Genomic DNA, 16500 nt, shown 5'->3' on the forward strand with positions numbered 1-16500 from the left:
AAAATTTTTAGATAAACAATCTAATGATGTCAAAAATTGGTGATCACACTTATGTGCTTTTACCATCTGAGTCAAGCTCTACTATTGATCTTTCAGTATGTTCTCCAACAATATTTCATCTCATAGCTTGAATAGTTACCTACAACCCTCATGGTAGCGACCACTTTCTGATCATCTCTACTTTCTGCACAAGTGAGAACTTTGGGTGGAGATACCCTCAGAGTAACATAAGAACAACCTGGAAATTTGACAAAGCTGACTGGAATAAATACCAAGAAATTATTGCAGCCCACATGATTGATTTTGCAGTAAGCTATATTATGCAATAAATAATGGCAGCAGCTGAATCTGCTATCCTGAAATCACAGTCTGGTTCCATCCAAAAATGTGTTGGATTGAAGCAAGCAGAAATGCTAAAAAAGAAAGGAATAAATACTGGAATCTATTTCATAAACATCTAACCAGTGCTGATTTCCCACAATTTAAGAAAGCAAAGGCTAAAGCTTATCATATAAGATGAGTGAGTAAAAAAAAAAAAAAAAACATGAGCACTTTATGCTGCTACCATAAACAGATCCACAGATACTGCTACAATCTGGAAAAAAAATCAAAATAATTAATGGTAAATATATGCTCACAACTTCTCTGATTCTATTTCTGAACCTGTAGAAATTGCTGATGCATTAGACTCCTCATTTGAAACACTTTCAACTGTTGCCACATATGAATCAGCCTTTCAGTTGCTGAAAGCTAGGACAGAAAAATACAAACTGAATTTCATTACTGCTCTCCACCATCCATATGATCTACTGCTGACCGTGATTGAATTGAATTGTACAGTGTTCTTACACCAGTGATGAACAGTGTTCCCGGCCTTCATGAAATTTATTACACAGTGATTTATCATTTAAATGAGGAATCATTAACTGCTCTCTTACAACTGTATAACAGAATTTTCTTAGATTCTTAGAGGAATATTACCCCACTAGTTGGTGCGATTCTTATGTGCTAACTTTCCCAAAACCAGAAAAATACTACCCTAATCCAACAAATTGCTGCTCCATTTTTATTATCCAGTTGTCTGGTAAAAATCTTGGAAAAAAAATAGTTAATGCAAGACTGACATGGTTCCTAGAGACTCAAAACATTCTAAGTCCAAATCGGTTATGGTTTTTGGAGAAGTATATTTACGCTTGATCTCATTATCAAAGCTGAAGAACATATCTGAAATGCTTTCCTCAGAAATGAGCACTTAGTCATGATATGCGTTAACATAAAAAAAAGCGTTTGATACAAATTGGCAATATGGAATTCCTTATGACTTACATAAATCTGGCCTTTGAGGGTCATCTCCCAAAATTTATTCAGAACTTTCTAGTTAACACATCCTTTCAAGTAAGATTCCATTCTTCACTCTCTCAAGCATATGTGCAAGAAGAGGTACTTCCCCAAGGTTCTGCTGAGCACTTTTTGCCATCAGAATCGACTCTATAACCAAGTGACACAGTTGATGCATACCCGTGTATTGACAATCTTACCATCTCGTGTCATTCTCAAAATATGCCACTAATTGAAAGCTCCAAGACACCATTAAAAGAATGCTCTCTTGGACCAAAAGTAATGGATATTGACTTTCTAAACCAAAAACGATTGCTCTACACTTCTTTCATAAATGTACTTTACACCATGATCCTGACTACTTTTCAGTCTGGTTATTAGATTTCTTGTTATTATACTTGACAAAAAATTAAACTTCCTAGAATATATCATACATTCGTTCAGTCAAAATTAGATTATGGGTCTCAAGTGTATGTATCTGCCAGAAATAGCACCCTTCGGTGGCTTGACCCCATTCACCATCAAGCTATCTGTATTGCCACTGGAGCTTTTAGAACATCTCCTGTCCAAAGTCTTTATGTCGAAGCCAATGAACCGTCCTTGTTCCTTCACCAAAAACAGTTGTCTCTGCTGTATTCTGTCAAGCTTAAATCCCTGCCAGACCATCTTCCGTAGACACCCATTTTTGAGCCGCGGTGGGAAAATTTGTACAACACTCATGAGACAGCAAATCATTCATTCAGTATTCATATGCAAAGTCTATTTAGAAATTTGGACATCATGATAGACAATATTGCCCCATCACCTGGCAATCCCTTCCACCCGGCATGCTCATATTCCCACCTGCAACTTCTCTCTTACCAACTGGGGAAAGGATAATACTCCATCTGCTGTCTGCCTGCAGCTCTTCTTAGCACACCTATCTGAATATTCTGGCTTCTTGCCAATCTTCACAGATAGTTTGAAGTCAGAGATATCTGTTGGATCTGCAGCTGTCTTCCCAAATGCTACGGTGTCTGAGCAGATCCTTGCTGAATGCAGCATTTTCACTGTCCAGCTGAATGCAATTGAACTAGCCTTGGATCACATACAAACAGCACCACCAACACCAAAAATGTGTTATATAAACTGATTCTCTCTGTTTGTTGCAGGTTTTGTCATCAGTGAGATGCAATCCTCATCCAGTCCTATCCCGGGTACAGCAGAGGGCACATTTCCTTTCTGAATTGGAATTTGATATTCGCATCTGTTAGGATCCCCAGCCACATTGGGATTATGGGAAATTATTTGGCGGATTCTGCAACCAAATCAGTGACCTGTTATAATTCCTGTCTGTTAGTCCCCTATACAGGCTACAGGCAAGTAATATAAAACAAACTGGTTTCCCAATGGCAACACTCTTTGGCATTGGCAGGCTGAAAATAAGTTATGCAAAATTAAGCCTGTAATCGAACTCTGGCCATCTAGTCTGTGCAGGGACCATAAAGAGGAAGTTGTTCTAGCTCGTATCCGCATAGGAGACATAGGACACAGTCATATGACACATGCTTTTCTGCCAAGGTCTGATGACTGTTCTATGTGTGAGCATTGTGACACCATTTTAACATTGAAACATATCCTTATTGACTGTCCTAGATTTTTAAATGCACGCCTTTTATGTTTTAGCACTTTTAACCATCTGATTGAGCCTTATACACTCAGTCAGATTTTAATTGACAAAGACAATAATGTCTGCAATTTTTAACTTTTTAAAAATTATAAACCTTTATACAGATAAATGCTTTTATTACACACTATGTACTGTATATTTATTTTTTACATGATTTTATCTTTGTTTAAATTTCCTTGTCTTTTAGCTATTTATAAATATGGATATGGCAACGTATTTTTAACTTGTATTTTAACATTGGACTTGGCACATTATAGTCGGAGCTCGTGCCATAAAAAACCAAAACCAAACGAATTCCTAGAACATATAAAACATATTGGTAACAGCTGTCGAAGTCTTTTCAAAAGTAATTTCTTCTGTGACATGGGATGCAAATCATTATATGTTGCTACATCTATATCACTCACTACTGAGATCGTGGTTAGACTATGGGTCTCCTGCATATTCCTCAGCCAGACCAAGTGTACTGAAATAGCTTGATCTGCACATTGTAGTGCACTACAAGTTGTACTGGGGGCCTTTTGCACATCACCAATTGTAAGTCTCTATATGGAAGCCTATGAACTGCTGCTACATCTTTGAAGATAAGTTCTGCTATTAAATTATGTAGCCAAAATCAGCAGCCATCAGCAGCCTTCCATATCATCTCATGTGGCAATATCTCTTCATGCCAAAATGGAAAAACCTTTTTCAAGCTAAAATGGCTTAACAAACCATCTGCCCTTACGCTTCAATCTCTAAACACCTGCTTGGGCCTGAACATGAGTAACACACTTCAGGATACTAGAATGGAAACCCAGCCATGGGAAATGCTGCCAGTACATACTGATAGACATTTTCAGGAATGGGTAAAGAATAATTTTCCAGATATCAACATTAGGCAATTACATATAGCCCACTCCACTTAATTTAGAAGTTTTGTTGTCTTGGCTCAATCTATATACAGATGGAGCCAAGACTGGCAGTAAAATTGGTACATCTGTAATCCTGCCAAATGCCATCATCTCCAAACAGCTATCCTCAGAATGCGGTACAGTCAGTCCTCATACAGCACAATAGTTGTGTTCCTAGAAACCCTCGTGCAATGCAAAATCGTACAATATAAACAATAGGCCCTATGGGAAAAATAGGGTTATGTGCCAACCACCGAAGATTGAACACACATTTGTAACCAAAACATTACCAAACACAATAAATAATCGTAATAAAATACGTAAGTATTTTATTACAACTATTATGTAATAAAATATTGCTAATGCTTTTGCTTCTATCGTAAGCAAACTTGTTTTTTGTTTGATTTTCTATCCAAACAGATAACAGCGGTTCCATCTCTTCCAATTCTTTGTGTCTTAATCTAATGGATTTTAATTACACTTTGAGTTGTTCCTTCTATGAAAGTTGTTTTTATTTTCTCTGCATTCTTTGTAATTCTCGGTGTTGCCTCATTTAGGCCTCCGGCCCACCGGGGAAACCCTGGTGGGCCGGAGGCCGGTGTGATTTTGGCCATAAACCATAGTATGAGGCCACTACAAATTTTCCCGGGTAAGAATTTTTGACCCAGTCCGCCTGTGTTTATCGATATTGCTTTTCTTTTTCTCTCTGAATCTGCAGTGTCTTTCCCAGGATGCTTCCCCAGGCACGCTTGATACACATAAACAAAGCTGCGCGCCTTTTAACACGCTATTAACACCTCACATTTTACTAAAGCACATTTCTAGTGGTTACTACCATAAAACAATAAAAACAATTTCCAGTTGCGTTTCTGCTAGTGGAATCCGTTATAAACTGGTAGTAAACTCGATCTAATTGCATTTGCGATAATACCGATAGCTGGAATTTTACATTATTATGGTGAAATGTGTTTCCCCTTCACTGATATAAAAAACATAAATACAGTACATTTTCAGAATCTTCTCTTCATTCCTATTGTGTTGCGTTCGGTTGGGGGTGATTCTGCATTCGACTGCCATTTCTTGTAAACACAAAGGCGAATCGTGCATAAGCGAATTCGGTTCGTGTTATATAAGATATCGTTCCCCTATTTATAAATAGTGTATGATCGAATTCATGTAGTGTAAACACGTGTTATACGAGGACTGACGGTACTTATACCTTAGAGTTATATGATATCGTAGTAGCCTTGGAGAATATAAAACAAGCCTCACATACTCAATCTGTCATAATTGTTTCGTTAAGTGCTGTAAAAGCTTCGCAGTGTAAATTATAATCCAGTCAGCCTCTGCTACAGAAAATATAGGCACAGTTAATAGAACTTCAGTCATGTTGTCAGCTCATAATTTTTGTTGGATCCCTTGATATATTGGAATCCCAGGGAATGAACAGGCAGATTCAGCTGCCAAAAGTGCTTCAAATGCAATCTCATCTAATTTCAGGATACCTTATATCGACCATAAATCCATTATTTAATGACCTTACAAATAACAGGTTAGGTTATTATACGTATGTGGGAAGAACCAATAATTAATAAATCTTTTGAACTCAAGAGAGCACCAAACCTGAGAGGAAACAGAAAGAAAGCATATTAGCCAGACTGTGCATTGGTCGTACATACCTCATTCCCAATTACCTGTTTGCAAAAGATGATGCCCCACAATGCAGTAACTGTTTATTCCCACTCACAGTAAAGCATGTCATTGTAGAATGACAACACCATAAAGGCAGAGATACACTATTAACACCTCACATTTTACTAAAGCACATTTCTAGTGGTTACTACCATAAAACAATAAAAACAATTTCCAGTTGCGTTTCTCTCACATCTTCATAATTGCAATCAATTAACACTACAGAGTGTTCTAGGAGATTGGCAAGTTACGGATGACATTTTTGTTTTCCTAATGCTCATTAATAAATATCACCTTATCTGAACCTCTGTCACTTGTAAAACAAATTAGTAAGATATAAGACAGTAATCAGGGCATTATAGCCTCAGTTGCTGATGCGCCAACAAATCTAGCAACAACAACAACAAGATCTTGTATTATTTCTTTAATTATTTATTCTGTTATTTTCCCTGTTGCAGAGGTTAAACTTACAGGTATGTAGTTTTTCACTTTACTCTGTGCTGCCCTTGTGAATACAGATACATTTGAACATCTCCAATCTGCAGGCGCTTCTCCTGAATCTAAGTGTTTCCCCCCCCTCCCTTATTATGGTTAAAGATTTAATTAACCTCTTTTGCAGCTTCTTTTAATATAATTGGGTAGATGCAATCAGTCAGAGGTGTTTTTTTTTTTTCCCTCTCACTTTTAGCTACAGCAATTTCTCTTCCACCTTTTACTTTCTGTCATAAACTCCCAGTTCCCAGTCAGTAATTATTAGATAGGTTTCTGCTAACCTCATCCCTAAAAACTTCTTTAGACATTGAAAGTAAATGCAGAATATTTATTCAGTTTATCAATGATTTGTACAGGGTCATCAACAGTAGTTAATGTCTTTCATATCCAGTGACCCAATGTGATTCATCCCTTTCCTTGTAGTTTAGCATATGCAGAAAACTCCTTCGCTGCTTTTCTTTGATTAATTTTAGATTAAATTGTGCTTACTGTATAATCATCCTATCCATTTTTTTTTCCCTCTGTCACTAAGCTAATCAGTTCATCTGACCTCTGCTTTGGTCTAAATCTTGAATAGTATCTCTTAGCAATTGTTTAAAGCAGTTGGTATAAAACTCTTAATGGCTAATATGATTACCTCTCTGAACTGTTCCCATTTGGCATCTACAATTTTAAATATTTTTTAATGCATATTGATAGATAATGAAAAGCATTTAAAAAAATGTCTGAACACATGCCTTTGCAAAAAACAAAACCCTGCCCCTTGACAGTAATTATTTCTTTGAATAAATTCTACATCAGTGTGCCATGATCACTGCCACCTAAGGTCCCTTTACTGGAAGATTCTTAATGCTAATGAATCGCTGCAGATGAAGAATATTGCTTTCTCTTTTTGTGTTTCTAACATGTTGATGTAGAAAGTTGCTGTCTGGAAAATCAAGAAATGTTTGTTACTGAGTGAGCTGCCAACCCCCATGTTCCAATTGATATTTGGAAAGTTGGAATCTGCTGGCACATGCTGTTTGTCTGTACAGTTATTCATTATGCTCATCACAGTTATTTGACCTATAACAGACTCCAACCCTCTCATTTTTGTTTTCTCAGTATTCTTGTCACACTCTACTTGTTTGTACAATTGTTCATTATACCCAAAATAGTTATTTGACCTATAACAGTTAGTGCAACCAGTAAACACACGCTAGCCTGTGTTTAGTGGTTGCATTATTTTAGAATTTATGTGCTTCCTTACCAAATGTATCACTTCTATTACACCTCTCCTTTCTGTTTTACCTATAATACCATCATTTGATGACATTCTAGAAAGAACAGAATCAATCAGCGTATCCAATACTTCAGATTCATCAGATTTATTTACTAAACTTCTAGCATTAATGTATAAGTAGTGGTGGATTTCCGCACAGGCGCACGCCTGGGGCCTCTTAAATCGAGGGGGCCTCAAATCTCAGGTCTCAAAAAAAAAAAAAAAAAAAAAATTGTTTCATTTAAAATTTTTACACTCATCTTTATTACCGTTACTGAATAAAACTATAATTTAATATGAGAAGTTAGTAAACTCTTATGCGAATATCCCCACATATTATATGAAATATCTATTGGAACTAAGTGAATCTGAAGTAGAATACATATTATCATTAATGCTAGATTTTATGTATTAATTTTATGTATTAATGTTAGATTTGGGAGGGATGGTAGATGTGTCATTTTTTCATTTAAACATTAGTTAAAATATGTATGAAAGAATTGCGCAACTAAAATAATTAAAATCGCAACACCAAATCTAGAGCGTGTGCTATAGTAAAAACGTGCGCATAGAATGCACACTGTAGTGGTACCGAAAATATTTAGAGGGGGGCCTCAAAATTGAATTGCACCTGGGGCCTCTCAAGTGCTAAATCCCCTACTGTGTATAAGCAAATAAACATGTGCCTATTTGTGTTTATATTAACTCTTACACACCCCCATTTAATCCCCTCCCCCTGGATGCTTTTCAGTCTACTATATATCAAAATAGAAAAAATAGAAGAATCAGTTGCATCTCTGCTTATGGCTGTAATTGAATTATTAGTCTATTTATCCCCCAAACCAGGGGTGGGGAACCTTTTTACAGTGGAAGGCCATATTTTGTTTAACCAAGATACTATTAGGCTGCATGCTGAGGATTAAATATATACAAAAAAAATTATATTTTTGTAGGCATATTTACAATTTTAATGCAGCCTGTTATTGTATGGTGAATTTAAACAAAAAAAATTAACGAAGACATTTATTTGTTTAGCAAAGAAGATAACAAAACTAAAAATGGAAGAACTTAGGCAACAAACCATTTTATGACTTTTTTGCTACTGCTTAAAGTCGAATTTCCGTAAGTCAAGTATTACTTAAGTTGGGGAGTTCCTAATGCTATATAATTTATCTTTATAAATTATATAGCATTACCTGATCGGGTGAATCCATTATACATTTAAAGTCTGTGTGTGTGTGTGTGTGTGCGTGCGTGTGTGCGTGCGTGCGTGCGTGCGTGTGTGTGTGCGCGCGCACCTTTAGCCTATACAACTAGGCTTTGTTTGAGGTTAAATACATTCATTATGGTAATTATGGACTTAAACAGCAGTTTTACCTCCATATATCACTTGATGTTTTCACTTAGGAAACTGAATTCTTTGCATTTTGGCATATATTCACTAATAGAGGCCACCCACCAACTAATGAAAAGCTAGTCAAGTTGAAACAGTTGTCCTTGCAGTATCTCAGATATTTGAATGTATAGTAGATCACCTGTTTGAGTGATGCTATACAATTTAAAAAAGATGTTAGCAACTTGAGGCAGAACTAAAAAAAAATTTCTTTGTCCATCCAATCACATATAACAACACAGCTGGCAGTGGAGTTTGATGAAATTATTTTATATTTATCTCTTTTAGAGAGACTTATCAAGCCATCCCAGATTTCAATAAAATAGGACCAATAGAAATCTGGCAATTAGCATTTCTTTGCTTGTCTGTCCACATGTAATTACTTAACTTGCAGTGGATCAATTGTTGTAAAAGATCCAAATATGAAATTTCATGGAAACCCGTGAAATTTTATATTTGGATCTTTTACAACAATTTGTTGAGCCTTCTCAATTTTCATTAAATTTGGAAGTGAAGTTAGGAGTTGGATAGGAATTGAGAAGTTATTTCTTTTTTCATACGTGTCACTTATGCTATCCATATACCATATATTGCATTAAGGTTAAGTGCTGAATGTTATATGTTTGCTACCATGTGCTTAGAAGGATGAATGGGCAATATGGCAGCACAGAAACAGAATGCTCTCTCATTATGAATTATGTGAATTATTACTAGTTGCTAACACACCTGATACATCAACTGGATGTACTGCCTTAGATTCTGTGTACTTCTCGACCAAGAGCATAACTTCTTTGCCTCCCATCCTATCTGTCCTTTCTATAAACATTGTTGGAAGATCAATCACGCCGACTGGAATGCCTTTCGTCATCTGGCAACGTTCACTACAGTCAGCCAGGAGCCAATTAATGAGTCAGTAAAGCACATCACAGAAAGTATGGTCCAGGCAGCGGCAGTTGCCATTCCAAGGACATCGTCCCACTTTCCACGCTTTCCAAAACCATTGTGGAATGGAGAATGCACAGCAGCTAGGAAGGCTCAAAACAAAGCATGGGGAATATTTTGTCGTTATCCCACTACAGATAATTTAATAGCCTTCAAACGTCCACGTGCCAAAGCACAGTACATTAGACATCAGAGCCAAAAGGAATCTTGGATCAAATTTTCATCTTCCCTTACACGGGCTGCCAATCCCAAAGCTATCTGGGACAAAGTTGGGAAAATGAAGGGCAAATACACCTCACGCCCTTCATCAATCTTGGAACATAATGGATGTACAATTGCAGATCTAACTGCAATTGCAAACTCTCGGGAAGACATTTGCTAAAGTGTCTTCAAAAACATCATACCCCTCAGAGTTCCTCGCGATCAAACAAAGATCAGAAAAACATCACCTAAAGCTGTCCTCTAACAATTGCGAGGAATACAATCAGCCTTTTACACAGTGGGAGCTGAAAACAGCACTCTCACTATCCAAGGCGAGTGCTGTTGGGCCAGACAACATCCATTATGAGATGATTAAACACTTTTCCTCGGAATCCATGGATTGTTTGCTCTATCTCTATAATAAAATCAATATTGAAGAGGCATTTCCGGACTCATGGCATATGGCAACCGTCCTTCTCTTTCCAAAACCAGGAAATACCAAAAAATTACCATCCCATTGCTCTGACGAGCTGCTTGTGCCAGATCCTGGAAAGAATGGTTAATGCTCATCTTTTGTAGTATTTAGAAGCTAACGACCTCCTTTCCAGGATACAATGTGGCTTCCAAAGGAACAGGTCAACACTTGACCATTTAATCCGCTTGGAAACATCTATACGTGATGCTTTCCTGAAACGTGAGCACCAGGTGTCAGTTTTCATTGATATGGAAAAAGCGTACGACACGGCTTGGATATATGGAATTTTAAAAGATATATATAACTTTGGTCTTAGGGGACACATTGCCGTCTTTATTAAAAACTTCCTTGCAGACCAGTCTTTCCAAGTTCGTGTAGGATTCACCCTCTCCCGGCCATTCTGCCTAGAAGAGGGAGTTCCACAAGGATGAGTTTTAAGTGTTACGCTTTTTGCTGTCAAAGATAACTCTATAACTGAACAACTTCCTCCAGCTGTAAACAGTGCCCTCTTTGTAGACGACTTTAGCATCTTTTTGCAGCATGCCATTGACCATGTCAACTAATGGTTTTAGGTTCTCGCCACAGAAGACTGTCTGCATACACTTTTGTTGCAAATGGAACCTTCACCCTGAACCAGAACTTAAACTCGGACAAGATATCATTCCAGTAGCACCCGAGACAAAATTCTTGGGGCTCATTTTCGACAAGAAGTTGGCATTTTTACCCTATATCCGTCAACTGCGGACAAAGTGCACAAGAGGGTTGAACCTCCTGCATGCTATCTCTTCCAATAAATGGGGAGCAGACTGCTCCACTTTACTCAGCCCCTATCGTTCGCTTGTCCGATCTAAACTAGACTGTGGGTCCCAAGTGTACGCATCGGCTAGAAACAGTGTACTTAGGTGGCTGGACCCTGTTCACCACCAAGCCATCCGTATTACTACTGGAGCATTTAGAACATCCCCTGTCCAGAGTTTATATGTTGAAGCAACTGAACCACCACTGTCCCAAAGAAAGCAATTGTCTTTAAAATATACCTTTAAATTAAAATCCCTGCCAGACAACCCTATGTGGACATCCATTTTCAACCCACGATGGGAAAACCTATATAACACTCGTCAGACTGCCAACCGGCCTTTTGGTATCCGTATCCAAGAGCTGCTCAGAGAGCTCGACATTATGGTAGACAATGTCACCCAGTCACCAAGGCAACCACTTCCACCCTGGCATGCTCGCTTACCATCGTGCGACTTCTCTATTAAAAATTGGAGTATGTCCATAACTCCATCTTCTGTCTACCAACAACTCTACGTTGCCCACCAAGCCGAATATTCCGACTTCTTGCCTGTCTTCACTGATGGCTCAAAGTTGGGAGTTGTCTGTCGATTTGGTGCATTATAGCCTTAGTTGCTAATGCACCAATAAAATCCAAATTAAATCAAATATAAACATTGTATTCACCATATTCAAGTTGTCCATCACCTATGTCTGAGTAGCACCATGTTTCCAATATCCCTATAATATCCACATTCGATGACTTATCCAAATACCTTAAAATCCTCAAATTTATTTACTATATTCCTATCATTAGTGTACAAGTATATATGCATATTTTTTTCTCCTAGTAACCCTAACATTAGCAGCCTGTGCAATTTCTTGTCCCATGGCCACTAGCAGATCTTGTAAACTCCCCATACCTTGCTTTCCAAGCTAGTTGCTGTGTGCTTCAATGTCAATTTTTTGTCAAGACAAAAAAAAAAAAGCATTGCACAACTATATAATGCAGCAGGATACAGTTCAACTGATGTAATCTGTTCTTTCACAGGGCAGAAATATAGATTGGATGATGGAGCCTTTTCCTCAATATGGGCAAGCATCTAGTTCAATGTGATAAAAGCTATTCCCAATCTGACCAGGGATGCCATTTCTAGAGTAAAAGTTAACATCAACATTTCATCTTTATGTAAATCCTACAATAGACAATATTTTAAAAATAGGTAACATTAAAGGCAGAAAAGATATAGTGATAACTGTAAATTACTTGAATGACGTTAAAATTTAAGCATTTATAGAATCTCTGTTTAGCAGATGTTTGCAAATTATGCGAGGAATTTACTAAATATATGTGGGATTCAGAAACAGACAGACAGACACCTTCCATTTGCAGAAAACTTTTTTTTTTTAACATCATACATATATCACATAACATTTTTTGAAAACACCTGATTGTCAAAGTAGGAGAGCAAGTAACAAATTAGCTATGAGAGAATTTTGGGAAAATTGGGTAGAAATTTTACCAGAATTTCTACCTTGGGGAAAATGCCACAATTTATGAGCAGTTTCAAGTGATATATTTCCAGCAAACCGGCAAAATATGGATTCTTTGTGATAAAGCAAGAAAGATGCCGGGCAAGTCACCCAAAATAAAACCGAGGAATGCAAGCTGTTTTAGATCTCATGTGTGGACTAACAGGACAGAATGTTATATGGTAATTTTTTTACTACGTAAGCTAGATCAGGTGCTTCTCAAAAGAAATCTTACTATTTTAAGAACAGTTTTTGAAAATAAACTGGAACTCCTTATGATAATAACAAATAATGAGGTGTATAGTACAACTTTTATTCCACAAAAGATAGTGCCATCATTACATGTTTATATAAAAAAAAAAAAAAAATGTTAGTCTCATGAGCACATTGCATAATGACAAAGTGGTTAGTAACAGGTATGATTAAAAAAACCATATTTATTACAATTCTACAAAAAAGGAGCAGAGCAATTGATACATTTGATATTTGACATCACTGCTTACAATGCATTTGTATTATAGAGAAAAATAAATCCAGAATGGAGCAAGAATGTTTTCCACAGAAGTAGAGCATTCTTAGAAGAATTGGATAATGTACTTATAACTACCTTTATGTTGTCAAGACAAAAAAATCACACAATGAACAAGCGTATTCCATAGAAAATATTCAAAAAAAGCTAGAAAAAAAAATATCTCTCTTCTTGGTGCTAGAAGAGATTTTACTCACTTGTTGCTTGTTGTGCAAGCAGAACAAAAAGTAACAAGTGAGCAAGGTGTAAATTTTATTTTTTGGAATGTGATAATAAAACTAATATAAACTTTTTTCCCTCTAATAAGTATTTATATAAAATTCATGTTGTTATGTTATCCCTGCTTACAAGGGATAACATAATATGAGTGCAAACTTTATATTTTATTTTTGAAAATAAGTTTATATGTAATATTATTGTCATAAAATGAATGGAAAATTTTATATTTTCTTTTTAAAAATGTGTTTAGTATTTTTTTTTTTTTTTTTTTGTGTGTGTACTTAGTTTGAAATATTGTTTTGTGTGTGTATATAAAACAAAGGAAACCACACATTTTTTTGAGTTTATTTTAAAAATTGTCTGTGTAGATATATCAGGTTACTATAACCCAAAGGAGCACAATTGTATAGTGAACCGAAGAAGAAATGGCAAGGCTATATATACATCATTGAGAAAATTCAGAATTGTGAAATATGCATTAGAAATTTTAGTAAGTTTTATTAAAGGTGGCAAAGAACAACAGCTTATATATCATGTTTGTATTGTAATCCTCTGTTTTTATTTTTACTTTTCAGGATGCTATAGATCGGGTTCAAGACTTACTAGCCCAGGAATATTTAGTTGGAGTCATTGATGATAGAGGAAAATTTATTTATATCACTAAAGAAGAACTAGAAGCTGTTGCTCACTTTATTAGGCAGAGAGGCAGAGTTTCCATTAGTGAACTTGCAGAATGTAGTAACACATTGATTAATTTATCATCAGATATCCGAACTTCTGTGTCTGCTGTATAATTTTTTCTACTTGTTGGTATTGAAATAAATTTATATCTCATTGTTTTAAATGGATGGTGGGTGCATTGTCTTAGGCCATAGATAGTACATTCACCTGTATAGAATATCAGTATGATATTACAGTAGTTCAATTTCTGAACAGTAAAGTCTAACAACATATATAGCAATGCTTTCTGTTTTCATTTTGTATCTAATAATGGTTGATGTTTGTCAGCAGTGATTAAAGTAAAAAAAAAAGCAGATCAGGGGACAAATGAAATATTTTTAATAATAATCAACTGATAATAAACTTGAATACATAATCCACCAAATTGCTTTTTAGCATTGATGGAAAGTTTACATTAACCATACATGTTCCATAGAACCAAAACATTAGTATCAGCATGGCTCAAACTTTACATCTGAAATTGCACAAAGTCATGGGATACATTATGTGAGTCTTTTCAGAGGAATGTGGTTACCATTCGGGATGTTGAAATAAAATAATGTAATAATTTCACTGACATCTAATGCAGTTGTATGTACTGTTCTTCCAGTTTATTCATTTGTATATAATGCCTTTCACAGAATACGTCAGTTCACATACCATAGGCCACATCCTTTTATGGTTTAAGATGGCATAACTCATAATGAAGAATTCAGAGTGAAGTATAAAGTTAGTATATGTTATTGATGAATGGTAATGTCTCCTTTTTATAAATATTCAAGTTTAAGAAATTCTAATTTGCAGTTACTCATTTACCAGTACCTGTCATACATGTACAACAGAAAGAGAAGAATCACTGTTACAGTAAAATACATGTACAGCAGAAGACAGGAATTAATTATTGCTACCATACATGTACAGCGGCTGTCCCAGAATAGTCATGTTAAGTTATTCTGAAGAAACTCGTGCATGTTTGGTCATTTCTCCTATTTCTCAAATGTTTATTTTGGTCATTTATATAACATCCTTTAAGTCTGTTCCTAAAACTTTGAACTCGATTATCCCAGGAACCTTTGAGGCCTTATCCTTGCCAGATTTAGGAATCTGCAACTTGCACATGGTTCTAAATATCCTTCCTATATTGAAAGAACAGTACATGGAAAAGTATTATATTATACAGTATACATTAAAAATAAAAATAATTTCTTCATTCCAAATATGCCATTAACATCAAAAGTTCTGCAAAATCATTTCAATGAAGTCCAACTGTCATGTTTCTTAAAGAGTGCAACCATTTCTACAATATATAGTAACTTGCCTTTCCATTCTGAATCATAACCCTCTGGACTGCTTACTTTATTTCAGGAATCATATTTAAGGACAGATGCGAGCTAAATGTATCTAGGATCACCTGTACAAACATAGTTCCTTTAAGATTTTCGTTTGTTTTATTACAAATTAACCTCAAAATAACATACACAAATAAATAATCTTTGATTTTTTTAAGTCAAATACAAGTGGACGAAAGTTGTTTAATATTCATGTGAATGCATTACATCAGTTGTGATGTTTTGTGTGTGAATTGCAGAAACCAAAGCTCATCTTGTAGGCAATCTCATAACTTGTGTGCACAGTTCAGAGTGGTTGGAGCTCAGTGAAAACCTTTGACCCTATGATGAAATCTCAATTTTGTACAACAAGCAGCTCTAACATGCTGCTTGTGCAACTGGCCAACCCAAAAACTGAATTTACAATTCTTGGGTAGTTTTCATTTTGAAATTGGATTGCCAAATCAGAGAAGTTCAGATGTCCCTCTGATATATGGTTCAAGTTTATTTTTGTGTCTAAGCCTCTATTGCAGCTCTCTAGTAGGGAAGAGACATTCAGTGTTTGAGATGTATTGGCAGAATTTGCAAAAATTTCTTTAAACATAATGCTAGGAAGCAGTTTTTCAAAACATCTTGGAAAAAATAATTTTTTAAATATAACAAAGAAAAGTTTATAGTATTGGGTTTAATTTTCAGAATATGACATTTATAAGGAATAGCCAGCTTATTTTCTTGAAACTTATCTCTTGACTATATGGTTAAATCGTTGTATTGGAAGAAATTAAAGATACAAGAAAGAACAAAGAAACTTAAACTTCAAATTCCTTGGGAAAAAAGTGTGCTTCTTCCCCACAGTTCATGAAAACCAAAAAAGTGAGAATACGAAAGGAATCAAGTGCCCTAAGGTTGGTCTTTCGTAAGCATTGTCAGTTGCTTTAAATGATATTGGAAGAGGAGAGTATTCAAAAAGTGAATCTGGTTCCTGTGATACATGTGAAATGCATGAGTTAGAAAGTCTGATGCAGTTCATCTGCCATATTT

General features: G+C 35.8%; 1 protein-coding gene across 1 annotated transcript in view; it reads left to right on the forward strand.

The window, feature by feature from the left end:
* LOC150089592 (DDRGK domain-containing protein 1-like) overlaps positions 1-14368 on the forward strand; it is a 76598-nt gene extending 62230 nt beyond the window's left edge. Inside the window, exon 8 of the mRNA XM_090368682.1 lies at positions 13987-14368. Coding sequence (XP_090224808.1) covers positions 13987-14205 — 219 coding nt within the window. The 3' untranslated portion in view covers positions 14206-14368. The remainder of the gene's footprint in view (positions 1-13986) is intronic.
* The last annotated feature ends 2132 nt before the right edge of the window (positions 14369-16500 follow it).

Source organism: Mastigoproctus giganteus, chromosome 2 (assembly GCF_048544385.1).
Source record: "Mastigoproctus giganteus isolate SK-2022 chromosome 2, ASM4854438v1, whole genome shotgun sequence".
In the NCBI taxonomy this organism is placed as follows: domain Eukaryota; kingdom Metazoa; phylum Arthropoda; class Arachnida; order Uropygi; family Thelyphonidae; genus Mastigoproctus; species Mastigoproctus giganteus.